This window comes from Oryctolagus cuniculus, chromosome 8 (genome assembly GCF_051225735.1).
Source record: "Oryctolagus cuniculus isolate XC-2025 breed Fujian yellow rabbit chromosome 8, ASM5122573v1, whole genome shotgun sequence".
In the NCBI taxonomy this organism is placed as follows: Eukaryota; Metazoa; Chordata; class Mammalia; order Lagomorpha; family Leporidae; genus Oryctolagus; species Oryctolagus cuniculus.
Window position 1 is genome coordinate 117,798,183 of NC_142874.1, and position 23,367 is coordinate 117,821,549.

The 23,367-nt window shown below is 37.7% G+C and overlaps 1 protein-coding gene across 8 annotated transcripts in view; it reads left to right on the forward strand.

Annotated features, from left to right (window-relative positions):
• Nucleotides 1-23,367, forward strand: part of CNOT6L (CCR4-NOT transcription complex subunit 6 like) — a 121,279-nt gene that overhangs the window by 76,345 nt on the left and 21,567 nt on the right. For all 8 annotated transcript variants that reach the window (XM_008267694.4, XM_089303192.1, XM_002717095.6 and 5 more), the window contains 4 exons: nucleotides 964-1,053; nucleotides 11,124-11,192; nucleotides 13,162-13,319; nucleotides 15,572-15,726. In XM_008267694.4, the coding sequence (XP_008265916.1) occupies nucleotides 964-1,053; nucleotides 11,124-11,192; nucleotides 13,162-13,319; nucleotides 15,572-15,726 (472 nt within the window). The remainder of the gene's footprint in view (nucleotides 1-963; nucleotides 1,054-11,123; nucleotides 11,193-13,161; nucleotides 13,320-15,571; nucleotides 15,727-23,367) is intronic.

Below are 23,367 nucleotides of genomic sequence, written 5' to 3' on the forward strand. Positions count from 1 at the left end.
TTTCCGAATTTTGTTATAATTTATCTAGGTGTAGATCTCTTGCATCTCATCCTACTTAGAATTTAGCCTCTTGGATACATGTATTCATGGTTTTCATAAAATTTGGGATGCTGTGAGCATTTTTTCTAATTTTTCAATTGTTCTTTTCTATCTTTACCTTCTGGGACTCTTCGCTTTGCAAATGTTGGGACCCTTCATGGTTCTCTGAGGCTGCATTTGCTTTTCTTATTTTTTCTCTTAGGTCTTCAGACTGTACCAATTCAACTCAACTATCTTTTAAAAACTTACTCATCCTTCCTTTTACCTGCTGAAGTCTGCTGTTGAGCCCTTCTAGTGATTCTTTTTCTTTTCCTTTTGAAGATTTGTTTGTTTATTTGAAAGAGTTACAGAGAGGCAGAGGCGGGGGCGGGGAGGGAGGGAGGGAGATAGGTTTTCCATCCGCTGGTTCACACCCCAAATAGCCTCAGTGGCCAGAGCTGGGCTGATCCGAAGCCAGGAGCTTCTTCTGGTCTCCCATGTGGGTGCAGGGGCCCAAGGACTTCAGCCATCTTCCACTGCTTTCCCAGGCCATAAGAGCGCTGGCATTCAGCTTAGCCTACTATACCACAGCTCCAGCCCTTGATTATTTTTCACTGTATTTTTTTACTTCATGATTTGTTTGCTTCCTTTTTTGTAATTTCTATTTCTTTTTTGATAGTCTATCTGGTGAGACATTATCTTTGTAATTTAACTCTTTAGATATGGTTCTCTTTAACACTTTGAACGTACAGATGCTCCTCAGCTTACAATAGGACTGTGTCCTGATAAACTTTAAATTTATACAGTTTCTTTAAATGTGTATATAATCAGGTTAAATATAGTAGAATTCAGTTTGGAAAATTGATATCTTACTTTATAGAGTGCATTTTTGTTCAGTCTTGCAATGTTAAGTCTTATAGTTTTTATTTTTATCTTTTACTTTAGGCAATCCTTTATCACAGGATATTCTCAACTTGTACCAGGACCCAGATGGAACCCGAAAGCTACTGAACTTCATGCTTGACAATCTTGCAGGTAACTATTAATGACAAAGCAGTAAACTGTACAAATGTATTTTTAAATAAACATTCATTTATGTATTTTGAAGGCAGAGTTACAGAGAGAAGGAGAGACAGAATGAGAGACAGAGAGAGAGAGAGAGAGAGAAAGATCCCTTTCATCCACTGGTTTGCTTCCCCGGATGGCTGCAATGGCCAAGACTGGGCTAGGCCATACCCAGGAGCCAGGAGCTCTGCCAGGTGTCTGGGTCGTTCATGTGGACTTTCAGTGCTGTCCCAGACACATTAGCAGGGAGCTGGATTGGAAATGGAGCAGCTGGGACTTGAATTGGCGTCCTTATGGGATGCTGGTGTCACAGGTGGCAACTTAACTTGCTGTGCCAGAGCACCAGCCTCTACAGATATTAATAGCACATATATCAGATATTGCCTAAAAGCATGTGACTATTTTTTATAACTGTTTGTAGAGTTGGAGTTTCTGCCTTTAGTATGATGTTCTTTTCATGTTCTGAGTGTTTTCTGTTTACTAAGAAATATGTTAAGAACTTAAGTTACCTTAACTTGTTTAATCTTTCTAAGAACCTAGGAGGTAGGAATTTTTTTTTTCAGAGTTAATGGAAAATATATATTAAATAAAAACTGCATGGATTTCATAAGTCTTTGTACCAAAATTCATTACTTTGAATTTCATTTTCCCATGAGCTTTAGATTGTTTCCAGTCTAAAGGCTCATAAGTAGTTGATGTAACAATAGAAATTATCATCATCCCTGTCAAGATCTACTTATTATCATGATGTAATTTACTTTTTTTTTTTTAAACTTTTATTTAATGAATATAGATTTCCAAAGTACAGCTTATGGACTACATTGGCTTCCCCCACCCCCGCGATGACTTCCCTCCCACCCGCAACCCTCCCCTTTCCCGCTCTCTCTCCCCTTCCATTCATATCAAGATTCATTTTCAATTTTCTATATATACAGAAGATCAGTTTAGTATACATTAAGTAAAGATTTCAACAGTTTGCGCCCCCATAGAAACACAAAGTGAAATATACTGTTTGAGTACTCGTTATAGCATTAAATCTCAATGTACAGCACATTAAGGACAGAGATCCTACATGAGGAGTAAGTGCACAGTGACTCCTGTTGTTGACTTTACCAATTGACACTCCTGTCTATGGCATCAGTAATCTCCCTATGCTCCAGTCATGAGTTTCCAAGGCTATGGAAGCCTTTTGAGTTCTCCGACTCTTATCTTATTTAGACAAGGTCATAGTCAAAGTGGAGGTTCTCTCCTCCCTTCAGAGAAAGGTACCTCCTTCTTTGAAGACCTGTTCTTTCCACTGGGATCTCACTCACAGAGATCTTTCATTTAGGTCTGTTTTTTTGCCAGAGTGTCTTGGCTTTCCATGCCTGAAATACTCTCATGGGCTTTTCAGCCGGATCCGAAAGCCTTTAGGGCTGATTCTGAGGCCAGAGTGCTATTTAGGACATCTGCCATTCTATGAGTCTGCTGTGTATCTCGCTTCCCATGTTGGATCGCTCTCCCCTTTATTTATTCCATTGGTTAGTATTAGCAGGTACTAGACTTATTTATGTGCTTCCTTTGACTCTTAGTCCTTTCATTATGATCAATTGTGAACTGAAATTGATCACTTGGACTGGTGAGATGGCATTGGTACATGCCACCTTGATGGGATTGAATTGGAATCCCCTAGTATGTTTCTAACTCTAGGAGGTAGGAATTTTTACTCATTTTTTACAGATCTAAATTCTGAGATTCAGAGACCAAGCAGTTTACACATAGTTAAAAGGGGTGTAAAATCAAAAAATTTTTTCTCTTAGTTACAAAGATATGTATTTTTTAAAAAATTTATTTGACAGCTAGAGTTACAGGTAGTGAAAGGGAGAGACAGAGAAAAAGGTCTTCCACCCACTGGTTCACTCCCCAAATGGCTACAAGATCTGAAGCCAGGAGCCAGGAGCTTCTTCTGGGTATCCCACGCATGTGCAGGGGCCCAAGTACTTGGGCCATCTTCCATCCTTGGGCTTTCCCAGGCCATAGCAGAGAGCTGGATCGGAAGTGGAGCAGCTGGGACTTGAATAGGCATCCACATGGCATACTGGCTCCACAGGCAGAGGATTAATCTTCTGTGCTACAGCACCACAGTGCCAGCCCACAAAGATATGTATTTATCAGTTGTTTCAATTTGATACAAATTACTTGGAACCTACACATTTTATATATTTTTTTTAATGAATGAAATAACTATAGGTGATCATCAGCTTACAGTGTTTTGGACTTCATAATAGAGTGTGAAAATGTGCCCATGCAACCATTCTTTTTCACTTTCCGTTGTATTTAATGAGATAGTCAGTATTTAATAAAATAGGCTTTGTGTTAAATAATTTTGCCCAACTGTAGGCTACTTTAAGTGTTCTGAGCATGTTTAGGCTAGGCTAAACAGTGATACTTGATTAGGTTAGGTGACTGAGGATATTTTCAACCAACAATGGGTTTATAGGGCTGTAATCCCACTATAGGTCAAGGAAGATTTGTAGTTCAGTGCCCTGCACGTTGTGGAAAATTTGCAGGCAGGCATCTAAGAACACTAGAGTTATGTGACTAAAAGGATTGTATTCCAGATGCATGTTTATTTATATAGCAAGAGTTTTTTTAAGTATTTGACTTAAGACATTTTTGTGTTTTATTGAAGCACTGAAAATGTGGGTAAAAGTATGAAGATATCATTAAGTCAGTTATTTTTCTTGGGATAAAGTCTTCCAAAGTACAGAGTTCTGAAATAGGGCTCAAGAAATTGAGAATTAAAGCATAGAGGACATCATCACAATATTTTAGACATTCCCTCCCCCACCTTGTAGAGTTTATGATAAGGTAAAACCAAATTAATATGACCTAAAAAGTGTTTGGGCTGAAAAGACTAGAAATTGGTGAAAGAGAATTAAGCAAATTTATTGTTGAGATCTTTTTAGTAGGAGTATGTGGCCATTTGAGCTAAAATTAAATACCTCACTTGTCTATACAGATACAGCCAGTTGACCTTGACATATGCTATGTGTCTGTTATTTCTAATGAGTTCTTTGTGTGTTTTATACAAGTTATTTGTTGGTATATGTATTGCAGATACTTTCCTCCTAGCTATTGCTTGCTATTCCTTCTCTTACTTTATCTTTTGAGGAACAGAAAAACTTAAACATACTTCAATTTATCTATCCGTTCTGTTAGGGATACTGCTTTTGTGTCCTCTTTAAAAATTTTTCTCTACCATAAGGTCATGAGTATAGTCTTTTATGCTATTATTTAGAGACTCTAAACGTTTTTTTAAGATTTATTTATTTCTTTGATAGTCAGAATTACACAGAGAGAGAAGGAGAGGCAGAGAGAGAGAGAAAGGTCTTCCATCCGCTGGTAACATTTGGAGCTATAACCTTCCTGGAATTGATAAATTGTGTGAGTTTTTGCACACGTAATATTGACCAAGCAATTTGTTGATAAGATTATCCTTTCATTATTGTTTTTAGTTTATTCTTTGTCATAAATTCACTGTTAGTATAATGTATGGGCTTGTTTCTAGAGTCTCTATTCTTTCTCATAAGTCTTTTTTTTCATTTTTAAATTTTTAATTAATGAGTGCATTTTTATACAGATACAACTTTAGGAATATAGTGGTTTCCCCATAACCTCCCCCCTGCCTCCCATCCCACCTCCCATTCCCTCTCCCATCTCCTTCTTCGTTATGGATCATTTTTAGTATGACTTTATGTACAGAGGACCAACTCTATGCTAATCATAGCCTTCAGCAATTTGCACTCATGCCCACAAACAACATATAGAGTACAGTTTGGGGAGAGAATTTGCAGTCAATTCTCACATTACAATTCAATAGGGACAGAGGTCCTATGTGGGGAGTAAGTGCACAATGACTACTGTTGTTCCTTTAACAATTAACACTCTTTTTTATGACATCAGTGATCTTCTGAGGCTCTTGTCATGGGCTGCCAAGGCTATGGGAGCCTTTTGTGACCATAGACTCCGCCGGTATTTGGCTTTCTCATAAGTCTTATGGCAGTATAACAGTGTCTCTAATTATGGTAGCTATATAAAGTCTTAAGATCCAATAGAGTTAAGTTTTCTCCCTTAATCTGATTGGAAATAGTCTTGGCTAGTTTTGGCTCCTTGCTGCTTTATCCTTGTATAAAAGTATTTCAAAAAGTTCATGAAAAATGGAATTAAACCATAAGTTTATTTTGATGCAGTTTTGAAACTCATCCAGTGTTTACTTGAGAACACATTTTCTGTAAACTTTTGAAGATACCCTATATTTTCATTATAATTATTAGAATCAAGTTTTCATATCTACTGTCTTTAAAATGTAGGAGTGTTATTTGGGGTTGTATTGAATCTGTAAATCACTCTGGAAAGAATTGACAAGTTTACAAGGTCTTATTCCTCCATTTGTGTCTTGTATAATTTCTCTCCATACTGAGTTTAAGTTTCTTTGTAATAGTCTTGTATGTTTCATATTTATCCTAAGTATTGACTGCTTTATATGCTGTTATGAATAGTCTTTGTAAAAATAAATCTTAACTGTCTTAAAAGTTGGTTTTTTATATTTTTATTTATTTATTTTGAGAGGTAGAGTTACAGAGAGAGGGAGAGACAGAGACAGAATTCTTCCAACTGCTGGTTCACTCTCCAGTGGCTGCAGCGGCAGGAGCTGGACCAATACGGAGCCAGGAGCCAGTAGCTTCCTTTTGGTCTCCCATGTGGGTGCAGGGGCCCCAACACTTGGGCCATCTCTTCTTCATTTTTTAAAGATTTATTTTATTTATTTGAAAGAGTTACAGAGAAAGTAGAGACAGAGAGAGAGGTCTTCCATCTGCTGGTTTACTCTCCAAATGGCTGCAACAGCTGGAGCTGAGCCAATCCAAAGCAAGGAGCCAGGAGCTTCTTCCTGGTCTCCCACGTGGGTACAAGGGCCCAAGGACTGGGACCATCATAATGCTGCTTTCCCAGGCACATTAACAGGGAGCTGGCTTGGAAGTGGAACAGCCAGGACTTGAACAGGCACCCATATGGGATGGTGGTGATGCAGGCTGGGGCTTTAAGCCATTGCACCATAGCATTGGCCCCTGGGCCATTTTCTACTGCTTTCCTAGGCCATAACAGAGAGCTGGATTGGAAGAGGATCAGCCGGGACTAGAACCAGCGCCCATATGGAATGCCATCACTTCGGGCCAGGGCTTTAACTCACTGTGCCACAGCACCCCCCCCCCCTTAATTTTAAAAATCGATTTATTTATTTGAGAGAGGCAGAGTTACAGACTGAGAGAAGTCTTCCATCCACTGGTTTACTCCCCAAATGGTCCCAACAGCCTTAGCTGGGCTGACCCGAAGGCAGGAGACAGGAACCTCCTCTGGTTCTCCCTCGTGGGAACAGGGGCTCAAGCATCTTTGCTATCTTCCACTGCTTTCCCAGGCCACAAGAAGAGAGCTAGATCAGAAGAGGAGCATCTGGGTAAGGAACCAGCACCCATATGAGATGATGGTGCCACAGATGGAGGCGCAACCTATTACTCTACAGTGCTCCAGAGTTTTCTAAGGAATTTGTAATTATTTGTTCAAGGAGATGGATACTCTCAAATCTGTCAGATAATTTCAACATCTGATTCATGTAGTGTTAATGTCATGATAGACTCTTCTCACTATTAGTTGTGATTTTCCTGGTTCTTAATATGACCAGTGATTTTTATGTGTACTCCAGGCTTTTTGGATGTTAAGTTAGGTGACTCTTATCATTTCTAAGTCTTCAGTTGTGGCAGACAGTTGCCCTGTTTAGCTTTAGCATGTAGGTGTTGTTCTCGCTTCCAGTTTTAGCAGACACCTCCACTGTGGGCAAAGCAGGCCCACTGCTGTCAGCCAGTGTCAGATATCGGATGGGTTGCCACTTAGAAGCTGGAGATACTGCTTTTATTAGAATGGATCACTATTATTTTTTTATGAGAAAGTAGCCCATGTAACTATTCTGATATTTAGTCTTATTATTGACCAGATGGCTTCGTCTTTTAAAAATTGCCTTTAAATATCTCACATGAAGGGGCTGGCCCTATGGCCTAGCTGGTTAGGCCATGGCCTGCAGTGCTGGCATCCCACTTGGGCGCTTTTGAGTCCTGGCTGTTCTACTTCTAATCCAGCTCCCTCCTGATGCTCCTAGGAAAGCAGTGGAAGATGGCCCATGTTCCTGGGCCCTTGCCACTCACGTTGAGAGACATGGAAGAAGCTCCTGGCTCCTGACTCTGGCCTGGCCTATCCTTGGCAGTTACAGCCATTTGAGGAGTGAATGGAAGATTTCTTTGCGTGTCTCTCTCTCTCTCTCTCTCTCTCTCTCTCTCTCTCTCTCTCTCTCTCCTCTCTCTCTCTCTCCCCCCTCCCCCTCCCTCTCCCCCTCTCCCTCTCCCTCCCTCCCTCTCTGTAACTTTGCCTTTCAGATAAATAAATGTTTAAAAAAAAAACTTACAAGACTATATTATTAACCTTGTTAAAATTCTTGTTAAGCTACAATTCCCTTTGTCCATTACCTTTTATCTCAATCTATCCCATGTAGGTAATCATGATTGTAAGCTGGATGTATATATTTGTGCTTTTATTAGACATTGATTTATGTACAAAACTTACACCAGGAGAAATTTTATATTCTAAATTTTTGTGCTTCTAGAATTTTCAAATAAATTATAATTTTATTGTATAGCTTTCTACTTAATTAAAAATATTATTTAATTGAGAGGCAGAGGAATGCAGAGACAGAAAAACAGATAGCTATCACTCCTCAAAATGCCCACAATTGCTAGGGCTGGGGCAGGCCAAAGCTGGGAACCACTGACTAAATCTGGGTCTCCCACCTGGGTGGCAGGGATTCAGCTACTTCATCTATGACATGTTGCCTCCTAGAGCTTGCATTAGCAGAAGATTTGAATTGGCAGCAGGGTTGGTACATGAGCTGTTTTTTCTACTTTTCACTCAGCAGTTTTCTTTGGATATTTTTCTACTTTTAACACATATACAGACTTCAAAAATTTCTATAAACTTCAGAAAGTTTGTAGAAATGCTTATTAGGAAAAAGTTGCACAAATTTCAAAAGTTTTTTTATGCCAATATAAACATGTTGTAATTTTTCTATGAACTTAAAAGAAAAAAACTTGTCTTTAAACTTTGAGAAGTGTAGATAAAGACAAAACTCTCATACACTGGTTCACTCCTGCAATGGTTGAAGGTCTGAAGCCGAAAACACCATCTGGACTGTGATGTGGATTCCAGGAACGCAAGTACTTGAGCCACCACTGACTGCTGTTTCCCAGGGTCCTTGTTAGCAGGAAGCTGGAATCAGGAACCAGAGCTGGGTATTTATTAAAACCCAGGAACTCTGGTGTGGGGCATGAGCACATTGACTGGCATCTTAATTGCTAGACTGAACCCCTGCTCCTCCATGAACTTTTAAAAATACTATGATGTGGTGCTGGAATTGAAGCATAGCCGGTAAAGTTGCCTCCTGCCATGCCAACATCCTATGTGGGTTCAGGTTCACGTCCCAGCAGCTCCACTTCTGATCCAGCTCTCTGCTATGGCCTGGGAAAGCAGTAGAAGACGGCCCAAATCTTTGGACGCCTGCGTGTGGGAGACCTAGAAGAGGCTTCTGGCTATTGGCTTTGGATTGGTGCAGCTCTGGCTGTTATGGCCATCTGGGGAGTGAACCAGTGGGTAGAAGACCTCTCTCTCTGCTTCTGCTTCTCTATAACTTTGCCTTTAAATCTTTAAAAAAAATTACCCTGATGTATTTTGTGTCTTTTCATCTGTACCATAGATTTCCTTAAAATGGACATAATTTAGCCATTTCACCTTTGCTTTTGTTATGAAAAACAATGCTGTGATGAATACTTTTTAAACATTCTGTTTTAAGCAGAAGGGGCTCATCTCAGGAAATAACTGCTAGATATGGGAACATGGCTTTTTTAAATTTTAGAATATGATGTCAGTTTGTTCTCCAGGTAGTTATATGAATTTGTATTCACACAGCTGTACATGCAAAGTAGCTGCTTCCTGTCACTGTCACCAACTCTGGATATTATTAAATTTTAAAAAAGTTATGTCAAAGCATCTCATCTTTTTTTTAATTTTCCTGGTTACTGGTGAGATTGAGAATCCTTTCATATGTTTTTTGCTATTTGGATATTGTTGATGAATATATATTCTACTTGCACTGATATGTTGTGATATGTTAAGATTTGGGAACCACCAAGATGTTGACATTAACTTATTTTATTTTGAGAATTTCCTTGATCTCTGAGTTTTTAACATTTTTTTTTGACAGGCAGAGTTAGTGAGAGAGAGAGACAGAGGTCTTCCTTCCGTTGGTTCACCCCCACCAAATGGCTGCTACGGCCGGCGCGCTGTGCCGATCCAAAGCCAGGAGCCAGGTGCTTTCTCCTGGTCTCCTATGCGGGTGCAGGGCCCAAGCACTTGGGCCATCCTCCACTGCCTTCCCGGGCCACAGCAGAGAGCTGGACTGGAAGAGGAACAATTGGGACAGAATCTGGCGCCCCATTCGGGACTAGAACCTGGTGTGCCGGTGCCACAGGCAGAGAATTAGCCTAATGAGCCACGGTGCAGGCCCATCACTTTTATTTGAAAGGCAGAGAAACAGCTAGAAAGATCTTCCATCCACTGATTCATTCCCCAAATGTCCACTGTAGCTGGTGCTTGTGGGCCAGGCCAAAGCCCAGAGCCTGTAACCCAATTTGGTTTTTCTCCGTGACAGGGACCCTTCAGCCTCTCAGGATGTGCATTAGCAGGAAGGGGGAGTTGAAAACAGAACCAGGACATGAACCCAGGCACTCCAATATGAGATGAAAGTTAAATCTTAACTGCTGGGCCAAATGTTCACTCTGATTTGTGAATTTTTAACTACGCCACCTTATGTAGGTTTTGCTGAGAATCCAAGAGCTAGAAACTTTTTTTTTTTTTACTACTATTAATTTGATTTGTATATATGACTTTTCATTTTGGAGACAGTTGCCATGATTCTGGAATGGTGCTCCTAGCAGGTACAGTGTGGTTCTAATATTCAGTACATTGAGTCTGTTGGATGAATTATTTGCGCTCCTGTGGTAACCTTTGTTTCTTTCCTGGCAGAATACAGAATATGTGATTAAATGTTCACTCTGAAAATATGGCTGCTAAAACAAAATAACAGACTTTAGGAACACTAAAATGGTTTAGTAAAGTAATACTTTTTAAGATCTGGGACTACTATGGTCAAAATTTCTGGCTGGATGAGGATAGGGTGTTTTGTTTTAAAGGAATACATTTCTCAACCACTAATAATATGGGTAAATCTATAAACTTGAATCAAGTTGTCCTGTAAGTAAATTTTTTAGAAGGAAGAAGAAAAGGTAGCAGTTAAATCTTAAATCAGTGAATTTTCTTTCATCTGGTAATTGGATGGCATTTAAGTTCTATAATATTGATAACTACATCTGAGCATTTAATGTTTAACCAGTGCCTTCCTTTTTCTATACAATGTAATTCCAGTCTTATCTGTTTCTCTGTGTTGACATTATAAAAGAGTAAAATCAGAAAATGAGAGCCCCTTATGGAAATTCAGTTATTTTTATTATACATTTATATATTTCTCTATTATAAAGATGTTTGAGTGTTTTGATCCATTAGTGTGTTGGAACTTCACATAGCTTTGATTTCTCTGTGGAATAAAGCCAAATGAATACAATTTACATATAAAATTAAGATGAGATTTACTTAATGTTTTAAATAAAAACTTTTCATAAATACTTTGGAAATGTCGTTAATTCGTTCAGCATTTCTTCTGTTATTCTCTGCCCATCTCTTCTTAAACTTCTTATGGTTCTAAATTGTTTATTAAATTTCATCATTAGATACTTACGTTGATTTGTGGACCATTATGGAGGCTGATTTTACATTATTAAAAAAAGTAAAACTGATTTTAGAAAATATAAAATTAACTTACATCTACAAAAAATTTTTTTTTTCAGTTCATCCAGAGCAGCTTCCTCCGAGGCCATGGATTACATTAAAAGAACGAGACCAAATTCTACCATCAGGTAGTTTTTCCTCATTCTTCCTTGACTTTGTGTCAGAAATACTTAAATACCATCAGAGCTTCGTGATCTATGGATAATAAGCCTTTGTTTGACCTACCATTTATAGATGAATTTAAAAATACTGATGGGTAGAAAGGCCTAGGTGCAGGTGTCTTGTATCTTTCACAGTGAAGGAGCTTTTGGTTTTAAAATTAGTCCTTATAATACAGCTTTTGAAATGGCATCTTCCCACTGAGAATTGAATGGTCTAAGAAAAATAATAAGAATGAATTTTTTTCTGGAAAGTTTTTAAGTACTTAGGCACTTACCTTTCTTGAGAGGTAGGCTGATAACTTTTTTAGAATATATAGAAAGATTTGTTTGTTTATTTAGAAGGCAGAGTGACAGGGAGAGAAGGAAAGACAGAGCCAGAGTGAGCTTTCATTTGCTGGTTTCTTTGAATATATTTCTCATCATCTGAAACTGAACCAACATCAGTCAAGTGTTCCTTAACCTTAGGTTCTTCACATCTTTTTTGAATAAATAATTCTCATTTATTTCTTGCCATTGGTCTCACCAAGGGTTTGTTTTTTTTTTTTTTTAAATAGAAATACGTGGACGCTGACATTCTGACTCAGTCTGGACACAGTGCTTGGAATCAGCAATTGTTTTTGCTTTTGTTTTAAGTTTGCCAAAGTGGTTCTGATGGGGAAGCAAGGCTAGAGGATAACTGATGAAGATTAGAATTTTTTCCGTATTTTAACATGCACATGCCTATGAATTACTTGGGAATTTTGTTAAGCTATTCAGCAGTTACATTTTGGTTAAGCTATTCAGCAGTTACATTTCAAAGCTCCCAGGTGATGTGTAGCTGATGCTACCGGTCCTTAAAGTACACTTAAAGCAAACCATCTTCTCCTATTAGTTTGTTCACAGTCCATTTATTATTCAGGGTCATTACAAAAATTATTTGAGAGAGAGACAGAGGAGAGCTCTCTTCACTGTCCAAACGCCTGCAATGCCAGGCACTGGGCCAGGCTGAGCTGAAGCCAGGAGCTGAGAACTGAATCATGTGGGTGGCAGGAACCAACTACTTGAACCGTCACTCCTGTCTCCAGGTCTGCATTAGCAAGAGGCTAGAGGCAGGTGTTGGACTCAGGTACTCCGATGAGATGAAGGCATCTTGGTCTTTTTCTTTTCTTTTCTTTCTTCTTTTTTCTTTTTTTAGATTTATTTATTTATTAGAAAGGCAGTTACAGAGAAGCAAAGGCAGAGAGAGAGAATGGTCTTCCATCCGCTGGTTCACTCCCCAAATGGCCGTAATGGCCGGAACCAGGAGCCAGGATCCTCTTCTGGGTCTCCTATACGGGTGCAGGGGCACAAGGACTTGGGCCACCTTCCACTGCCTAAGCATCTTAACTGCTAGGCCAAATGCATATCTTAATTCAAGAATATTTTAAGATGAGAATTTCGTTTGACAAATGAACATTTGATTGGCAAAAAGTATTCTCTTGTAACTAAATTTTGTTATAGTCTTTACTATTCTAGCTCAGAATAGGGTCAGCAGTACAAGACCCAGAAGAGTTTTTAGATAGTATGTTAATAAAAAGTAATGAAGTTAGAGTCCTTTAATTAGAAGGAAACTAAAATGTGCTTTTGTTCCACTGTACAGAGAAGCTTTTCTTGGCAAATTATGTACAAAAGTTAGCATGCTGATTTAAAATGAGTTTTTTTATTTATTGAAATTTCCTCAAAAATCTCAAGTATGAACAACATTCTAATTCAAGAATAGTAAAGAACTTAAATATGATGTATTCTAATGAAATTTTAGTATTTCTATTTTAGTATTTACTATGTTAATTTTCCTCTAGTCTTTTATAAAGATGATTTTTGGATTATATATGTATTCTTTTGCAGGTTATGCATGATACTGCTTTAGTAAAAGTTGCCTAATTTTCTCCCTGTTTTTTGTTTTTCTCCCACTTCTTAGCATCATTCACGGTTATGTGTTACAATGTGTTATGTGATAAATACGCCACCCGGCAGCTATATGGCTATTGCCCCTCCTGGGCATTAAACTGGGAATACAGGAAAAAGGGAATTATGGAAGAAATTGTTAACTGTGACGCAGATATCATTAGTCTTCAGGTAACACTATAGAGATTAAATTGTCTTTAACTTAAAGGTGAACTTAAAAATAATAGAAGTTCTTCCCTCTGGGAGAGATCCTTTGTTTGAAGTGAAACTCTAAAGGAATTATTTTCTTTCTCTTAAAAAAGGAACAGTTTTAATTAGCATTTAAGATATTCCACAGGGAAACTGTGTTGCTTAGTACAGCCATCCACTTAACATTAATTTGCTATTTTCTTAAATGAAAAAATAATCTTACCCATTACTCATGTTACGAGTTCATTCTATGAAAAAACCTTTGGTATTACTGAAAGAGAAAACTACAAATGATTGCTGAATCTTTTAGGAATATAAATTTAACTTACAATAGAGTTGTTAAGAAGAAAAAGTGCTTCCCCACAGTTAAAATATTATATTGTAAGTCATGCGTTTTTGCCCTACTTTGTAAGGAATTTACTCATCTGTTTTATAATTTTATTGTAACAAAGACTGAAAAATAGTCCTTTTCATGGAATATGTATCACTTTTTTTCAACATTTGGCTAATAATTAGGTAAAAAATTTATCCAGTTAAAAAGTAATTTTTTTCAGCTACTTTCCTTAGCTACTTTCAAAGCATTTTAAAGACTTAAAATTTTTTTTTTAACGTTTTGATTTGACAAATAAGAATTGTTTATATTTGGGAGAGCAGTGTGATATTTTTGATACATTTGTACATTGTAGAATGAGCAAATCAGGGTAATTAACATTTGTCACATTGGTTAAGTATTTCTTTTTTTGAAAGATTTATTTGTTTGAGAGGCAGTGTTATAGACAGAGGGAGGGACAGATAGAGAGGTCTTCCATCCACTGGTTCACTTCCTAAATGGCTGTAACAGCTGGAGGTCAGCTAATCTGAAGCTAGGAGCCAGGAGCTGCTTCTTTGTTTCCTGTGCTGGTATAGAGGCCCAAGCAATTGGGCCATCTTCCACTGCTTTCCCAGGCCATAAGCAGAGTGCTGGATCAGAAGAGAAGCAGCTTGGCACGAACGAGCACCTGCAGCCAGTGCTGCAGGCGGAGGTTTAACCTACTATGCTACAGTGCCAGCCCCTATTTTTCTGTTGTCTTGGAAATAACAAGAAGTAAACATCTTCAAAATTAAAAATATTCTTCTGAACACTAAGACTGACACAGAGTTGAGGGGAGGAAGAGGCAACCAAAATTAGACTGTTGTAGTTACTTGATTCGGTTTCATATATACAGTAGTAGTCTTGGTCTTCTAAGTACAGCTTAAAGAATAAAAACAGTTCAAGAAAATTGCTTTTCTGTGTTAAAATAATACCATGTTATAAAGTGTTTATTTTAGGGAAATTTAAATTTGCGAGAAAAGATAAAGTATTATGGAAAAAAACAATCTCATTCCTTGTCTCAAAGATAATTGCTCTGTCAAAACATCTAGAGTGTTTTCTGCATATTTTCTTTGTATTCACTTATGAATTTATTTACAGAATATTTTCAAGATAAAATTGAGACCTTAATGTTGGTATATTTTCCTTTTTGTTATAATTGTGTTTAATGCACTATTCATGTTACTAAAATTCTTAAAAACACATTAATATGTGAATATTTATTAATATAGCCTTTTCTGTACTGTTAGAAATCTAATTTTTTTGGTGTTTTGCTTTTTCCAAATTATGCTGTTTTGAGCATTTATATACATCATTATCTTTGTATTTGATTATTTCATTTTGAAATTTGTTAAAAATATTTAAGGGTCAAGGGATAAATTAGTCTAACTCAATTGTTAAATTAGCAGAGAACAAATAATGATTGACAACTCCCTAAAATATGTTAAAGTAGAATTTTTTAATCTGTTTTTCTCATTTTGGGATATCATTCCTTTTCATCATGGTTCAGCAGAATAAATAATTTTAAAACATACCTTTTTATATATCAAATTTACTGTTCCATTCTACCTTATTGGTCATATACTAAATTTACTTATTTGTTTTGGGGGAAGTATAGTGGAATGGAGTCAGGAGACCCAGGTTGTAATCTTGCTCCAGCTACTAACTACCTGTGTAAGCATGTGACGTTCAGGTCACTCTTCTGTTTTCCTCATGTTTAAGGAGTTAGCATTGTCAAATGGCAGTTGCTAGCAGTAAAGTAAGATGGTCACCTGTCATGCGAACTATTTTAATTTAATCAAGCCTACTTATAATGCTGAACATTTTCATATCTTAGCCGAAGTTATATAATGTCATGTAGATGATAACTTTTCTTTCATCTCAGGAAGTGGAAACAGAGCAATACTTCACTCTCTTTCTGCCAGCATTGAAGGAGCGTGGATATGATGGATTTTTTTCTCCAAAGTCACGTGCCAAAATCATGTCTGAGCAGGAGAGAAAGCATGTGGATGGTTGTGCAATATTCTTCAAAACAGAAAAGTGAGTTTAGGAAACAAAGCACAAAAGTCGAAACTTATTTCTTTTAATTATCACACATCTAAACTTTTCTTTGGTTTGACCCTTTAAAATAACAAAAAGCTAGAAAGCAAGTGTTGTACAATTTGAAAAACTGTTGTTAATGATTTATTTCTTAGGCCATGTTTTGGAAACAAGGATGCTTAGTATTCTATATATCTTTATTGCCAAATAACAAAATTTCTGAGACTTGAATATGGTTTTAAAATTGTGTTTAAGAATATATTTTCATAAAGTAAAATTTTTATGTAAAAAACTTACCTTTTAAGATTATCAATGTGAAATTGGATTTTTTATAGTTGACCTTTTTTCAGAATTATTCATCTTATAAACTTTTTCATTGTTTTCAATTAAAATTTCAAACTTGATTTACTTGTTCATTTATTAAATGCTTAGTGAGCATTTGTTTTGTCTCAAGTCCAATGCCAGATACAATAGACAGAAAGGAAACACAGTTTCTAATGTCATTGAAAGCTTAAGTCAAGTAGGAAAAGGTAGTCATATAAGATAACTACAAATGAAATATGTAAAGTTTGATAGAGGTTAAATCCCATGGTTGATAATTTGCATTTGATACATAAGATAGATAATCATCTACTTCATCTACCTGGTTAGCATAAACCTGCAGGGTAAGCATATACATTTTCTCCCTGATTGATACCTATTATAACAAAGTTAGTCACTTTTTATGGATACAGCTGTATTACTTGCATGGCATACTATTCGAAGTTAAAGAAGTTTAGTGAATTTGTAAGAGATTTGGTCTACTTACCATTTATCTGTGCCTACTCTCCTGTCCTTTCCACGGATTTTTCATTAGATGTTATTCTCATTCTGGTTGATCTTTAGGGCATATCCCTATAATAATTGAGGTCAGAATATATTAAATTCTTCTTGTGTTTTGGTGTTTTTTGTAACTCTTAACAATAACAAATGTTGTTACTTTCATAGTGTTTACCACATATCAGGTCTTCTCTAGTTATATGGATTGTCTTACTTAATTTTAGAAGATACTCTCAAGGAGTACAGGTATACAGCTATTGCATAATTTTTATAGATGGAGAAATCAGGGCATAGACAGGCTCAGTAATTTGTCCAAGGTTACTTGGTAGTCTGACTTCACATTCCATACTTTTAGTCACTGTAATAAACTGAACCTTAAGCTTCTTATTTGAGTTTTCAGTGTTACTTTGTACTTCAGTCAGGAAAACTGCCTTTAGTTGGACATTTGCTACCTATTGTTTATGCAGAAATTAGCTTTGAAACACTTCAACCTAAATTTAAGAAAATAGTGCAGGGTTAATCTTATGAGTATAAAATTAACTGAAAGTTGATCTCTGTAAATGGGAAAGGAAGGAGGAAAATATCCAATGCTAAACTACTTGGGAGGGAAGGAAAGGAGGAAGAATCACCATGTTCCCAAATTTGTATATATTAAATACATGAAGTTGTATTCCTTAAACAAAATAAAATATATGCATATATTTTTAAAAAGTACTAACAACATTATTTTGATGTACCATTGTTTCTTTTTTTTTTTTTTTTTTTTTTTTTTTTTGACAGGCAGAGTGGACAGTGAGAGAGAGAGACAGAGAGAAAGGTCTTCCTTTGCCGTTGGTTCACCCTCCAATGGCCGCCGCGGCCGGCGCGCTGCGGCCGGCGCACCGCGCTGATCCGATGGCAGGAGCCAGGAGCCAGGTGCTTTTCCTGGTCTCCCGTGGGGTGCAGGGCCCAAGCACCTGGGCCATCCTCCACTGCACTCCCTGGCCACAGCAGAGAGCTGGCCTGGAAGAGGGGCAACCGGGACAGAATCCGGCGCCCCGACCGGGACTAGAACCCGGTGTGCCGGCGCCGCTAGGTGGAGGATTAGCCTAGTGAGCCGCGGCGCCGGCCACCATTGTTTCTTTGAAGATAATATGGGGGACTTTATCACTTCCCTCACAGTTTTCAGAGGAAAAATCTAAAATTCCTTAAATTTACTAGCTGTGGTTAAGATTTTGAAATTATGAAACTTGTCTTGGAAGCCTTAAACTTTGGATATTTGTAATGAATTACTAAAAATGTTGTGAAATAATTAAGAAATGAGTACAGAGGAAATAATGAGATGCATTCTTTTTTTTTCCTACTTTCTTCAACTCTTTGTTCCTAAATAGTAACATTGACCCAGCAACATTCAAGATGTTGAGTGTAACAGACTATTACATTGTACCTCCTCTGAGCTTCTTTCTGGAAATGGCAGTACTGTCCCTCCTGTGATAGATTAAAACCATCTTCTTTCCTAGTACCAAATATTTATCCAACACTTTCTAGCACAGTATCCTATGCTAAACTATTTGGAATTTAACATTAAGTACATTACCCTGTCTTCAGTGTTTCTTCAGATTGGCGAGATAATATAGTGAAAAGACTGAGTTTTTGAAACCAGGTGTTTCTCCTACACATTTATTTAGCTGTATAATTTTTTTTTTTAAATATGACAGGTAGAGATATAGATAGAGAGAGACAGAGAAAAAGGTCTTCCTTCCATTGGTTCACCCCCAAAATGGCCGCTACGGCCAGCGCTGCGCTGATCCAAAGCCAGAAGCCAGGTGCTTTTTCCTGGTCTCCCATGTGGGTGCAGGCGCCCAAGCACTTGGGCCATCCTCCACTGGCCTCCCGGGCCACAGCAGAGAGCTGGCCTGGAAGAGGAGCAACCGGGACTAGAACCCGACGCCCATATGGGATGCCAGTGCCGCAGGTGGAGGGTTAACCAAGTAAGTCACAGCGCCGGCCCTAGCTGTATAATCTTAAATGAGTCAATTATCCTATCTGGACCCATTTCTTAATTTGTATATATTCTTACCTTGTAAGATAAACTTTTTGTGTGGTTTACAAAACTAACAAAGCGAAAAGATGGCTTGAGAAGAATAATTTGACTTTCTCCTTATTTTTTCTCAGTCTTTTTTAAAGCCAGAATGTTTGATAATTCCTGATTTTCATTGATGAAGATAAAAGTATTTCTTCATAAAAGCTAGGACAAAGATTACCAATATTCAGAGAATTAGAAAGCAGTGCAATATACTACTAATTTATTTTAAAGGAAGAGTGATGGAGATACAGAAAGAGACCTTCTGTCCTCTAGGTCACTCCCCAAAAGGCCACAGTAGCTGAGGGTGCGCCATGCCCAAGTTAGGAGCCTGGAACTCCATCCAGGTGTCTCACACGAGTGGCAGGGGCCCATGGAATTGGGCCATCATCTACTGCTTTCCTAGGCAAGGAGCTGAATCAGAAGCAGAGCTGCTGGGACTCGAACTGGTGCTGCTATACTAGTGCCATTGCAAGTGGCAGCCAAACTCGTAGCACCACAACACCAGTTCCTACAATGTTCTTTAAGTCATATTATTCTAGGTTAATTTACTATTTGGGCAATCAGAGATACTTCAAGATTTGGTAGTAACTTTTGATTATCACTAGGAACATTTTTTTAGCTAGATACACCAGAAAATAGGATTTTGATTGATAAAATGCTAGAAATCAGCTTTTGCTTTGTCTTTATCTTAAGTATTCTCTATAATTCAAGGCATTTACATACATGTATATATGTTTGTATTTTATATATACATAAAATTTGTACATAGAATCTGAGTTATAAATGTTTTAGGCCTAGAATTTAAATTTCTTTTTGCCATGTATTTTCCCATAGCCTTGACTATTAGAAATGAGATCGTGGAACCAGATACAAAACTTGAAGAAGTCTAAAATGAGAAAAAAATGAAGTTGAAACCAGACCTGGTTACTAGACTTAACTTGCTGTTCCTGATGTTAGCAGTTCTGATTGTGTGATCATGCTTTATTTTCAAATCAATGAGAAAGGGAAAGATGAGAACAGCAATTTAGAATAGTGTGACCATTACACTGTGAAGAGGCAGTCATTGTCATAGGATTGGGGACTTAGGTTATCATGGTACTTGGTTGTTCCTGTATTACCTCATTTGGTAACCTGCTTCCGGGAAAGGCCACGGTCTTGCTTTTCCTTTCTGTGTTATTATAGGTGGTTTTGTGCTTGGAAAGAGGGCATTCAAAAGGTACAATATTATTCCAAAATGGCCTATTATAAAATTCCTATCTCATTTCTCATGCTAGTTTCTTTTACAGGTGGAGTGCTTTCAGTGATTAAAAGAACTGTACAAATATAGGGTCATGATAATTTTTCCCCTTGTTTATCCCTGTCTCTAATATTGTCTTTTCTAATTATTTTCTGGCACTCCCATGATTACTTGAATAGACCAAAGAACATTTTATAGCATGTAATACTGAATATGCAGCAAGAACTTGCCATTTATTGGTGGATATTTAAGATGGTAATGTATGGAAGAGAAATTTATTTTATATTCCTTTAATTAAAAGATCTAGAGCTAGATTTAGTAGAAATCAGTTAGAGGAAAGCAAATTTTCATTAAGAAAGAGATTTCCAATAATTGGATTCCCACTCTTCTCTTTTTTTCCCCAAAAATAATGACCTGGCTTTGGTAGAAAACTATCCTTTTATTAAAAATATTGCTATTAAAGCAGGATTTTTAACATTCCTGTGGAACTCTGTGTTGTTATAAATAAACATTAGAAGTTCTGTGAATATTTAAAAGATATTTCAAAAAATAAATGCAATTATTCTTAACTGTAATTTAAAACAGTGTGTACTCTAATATTACAAATACCAAATTTTAGCACTTTGGATGTTTCTGAAGTGCTGCTTAATCAACTTTTTTTAAATTTTTATTTAACAAATAAAAATTTCCAAATTACAGCTTATGGATTACAGTGGCTTTTTCCCCACCCACCCGCAGGATCTTCTTTCCTCCCATCCGAAACCCTCCCATCTCCCGCTCCCTCTCCCATTCTATTCACATCAAGATTCATTTTCAATTATCTTTATATACGGAAGATCAATTTGGTATATATTAAGTAAAGATTTCAACAGTTTGCACCCACACAGAAACACAAAGTATAAAGTACTGTCTGAGTACTAGTTATAGCATTAATTCACATTGTACAACACATTAAGGACAGAGATCCTACATGGGGAGTAAGTGCACAGTGACTCCTGTTGTTGACTTAACAAAGCTTAATGGCCTTAACATCTGTGTATCTTTGTGAATCAGGATTTTTTTTTTTTATTAATACTTTGTAACTAAGTCAAAATAGAGAAGTCAGCTGACTATTGTGTCCTCTGTATCCTCTCTTTTCAAGTTTGTATCATCAAAACAGGCTGTTTCCAGTAATTAAGTTTGTTTTAACTTAATACTGCTTTTTTTCTGTTTCATATATGAGAGTCTGACTAGAAACTGTTTGAAGGGGGCCCAAGTTGTGTCATAGCAGGTTAAGCTGCCGCCTACGATGTCAGGATCCTGTATGGTTGCTGGTTTGAGTCCCGGGTGCTCCACTCCAGTCCAGCTCCCTGCTGATGTTACCTGGGAAAGTAGCCAAGAATGCTTAAGTGCTTGGGCCCCTGCACCCACGTGGGAGACCTGGAAGAAGATCCTGGCTTCTGGCTTCTAGGCTTAGCCTGGCCCAGCCCTGGCTGTTGCAGTCATTTGGGGAGTGAACCAGCAGATGAAAGATCTCTCTTTCTCTCTCTCTGTAACTCTGACTTTCAAATAAATAAATAAGTAAATCTTTAAAAAATGTTTGCAGAAGTCTGATATGGAGGATGGTCACTCTTGTCTTGAGCATATTGTGAATTTGTTTATTCTTGTTTCTCTTGCCTTATTCCAGGCCACCATCATTTCTCTAAACTTCAAAAGCTTTCTAATTGGGCTCTGAGTTCTATTTTGACCTGTGTAATCTGTTCTCCACAAATAGCTTGTATGATCTTGAAAAACTATTAACAGTATTTGCTTGCTTACAACACTTAGTTGTTCCTTTCATTTCCAGCATAATTTCATACCCTTTGATTTCTTTCACAGCCTGTAAACTTATAAAGCTCATTACTATCTCAGCACCTTTCACCTCTTTTAACTGGAATACTCTCAACCCTATTCTTCACTTTAGTAATTCCTTGTCCTTGATGATTCAACTTTAAAGGTAATTTTGTTAAAGTATACTTCCTTTATTTAGTACCCTGCGTTAGAAATAGGAACAAGATTGGACCCTTGATACTTCTCAGCACATTTGAGACATACAGAATTGGAACACCAAGGGGAATATTCTTCCATGTAGTACTCTCTCTGTCTAGTCAGCTTTTAGTCAGTATCTTTGAAAATGTGTGTGTGTGTGTGTGTGTGTGTGTGTGAGAGAGAGAGAGAGAGAGAGAGAGAGAGAGAGAGAGAAAGAAAGAAAGAAAGAAAGAAAGAAAGAAAGAAAGAAAGAAAGAAAGAGAAAGAAGGAAATAGAGAGAAATAGATCTTCCATCTGCTGCTTCACTCCTGAAATGGTTACAGTGGCCAGGCTGGTCCAGGCCAAATCCAAGAGCTTCATCTGGATCTCTTATATGGGTGCAGGGGTCTAAGCACTTGGGCCAACTTCAGCTGCTTTCCCAGGCGCATTAGCAGAGAGCGGGATTGGAAGTGGGGCAAGCCAGGACAGAAACTTGCACTCATATGGGATGCCTGTTTCACGGGTGGCAGCTCAATTTGCTGTACCACAACACTAGCTGCCATGTGTCTCTTTTCAAAGCTAGGAGGAAGGTGGGCAGTGGGGCTTTTATAGGAGTAAAGATGTCTTCTCTCCACTTAACAGTAGTTTAGTGAAAAGCATATTTAGTAGGTTTTGATAATTTATATATTTCAAAACATTATTAAAATTAGGCAGGAAGAAGTTAAATGAGTTAAGGCCATAAGGCCATATTGGTATTAGTCTCTCCCCCCCCCCCCCCCCAATTGAAAGAGAGATAGCAAGTTCTTGAGCTGGCTCACTCACCAAATGTCTGTGACACCCTGGGCTGAGCTAGTCTGAAGTTAGGAGTCAGGAATTCAGTCTATGTCTCTTTGTGGATGGTAGGAATCCAGTTACCTTTTTTATTTTTAATTTGAAAAGCAGATTACAGAGAGAGAGGGTGAGAGGGAGATATCTTCCATCTGCTGGTTCATGCTCCAAATGGCCACAATGGTCTGCTGGGGCAGACTGAAGCAGGGAGCCTGGAACTCCATCCTGGTCTCCCAGTTGGGTGGGCAGCGGCTTTACGCACTGTGTTACAACGTGGGCCCTGAACCCAATTACTTGAGTCTTTACTGTTGCCTTGTAGGGTCTGCATTAACCAGAAGTTGGAGTTAATAGCCAAAGGCAAGTGTGGAACTCAGGCACTCCAGTATGGAACATGGGTATCTTAATCACTGGGTCAGCTGCCTGCCCCCATACGTCTATTAAATGTCAGCATTAAAGTCTACTAAATCCTGCAACTCTACTATATTTAATAATTTACCAGTAAGAAAAGAAAATGCTGTTAGCACAGAAGCTGTCATCACAGGAAGAGTTATTTCATCATCACACAGAATCTGTTTTTCTGAACACTTACGTATATCCCTGCATTTTCGTTGCCAAATATCTTGATGCAGTTTGAATAAAACTCCCAAGTAGGTTAGGTACATTTCATTCTGTTCTTTCTCATTAACTTGCTGGCTCAAGTTAAGA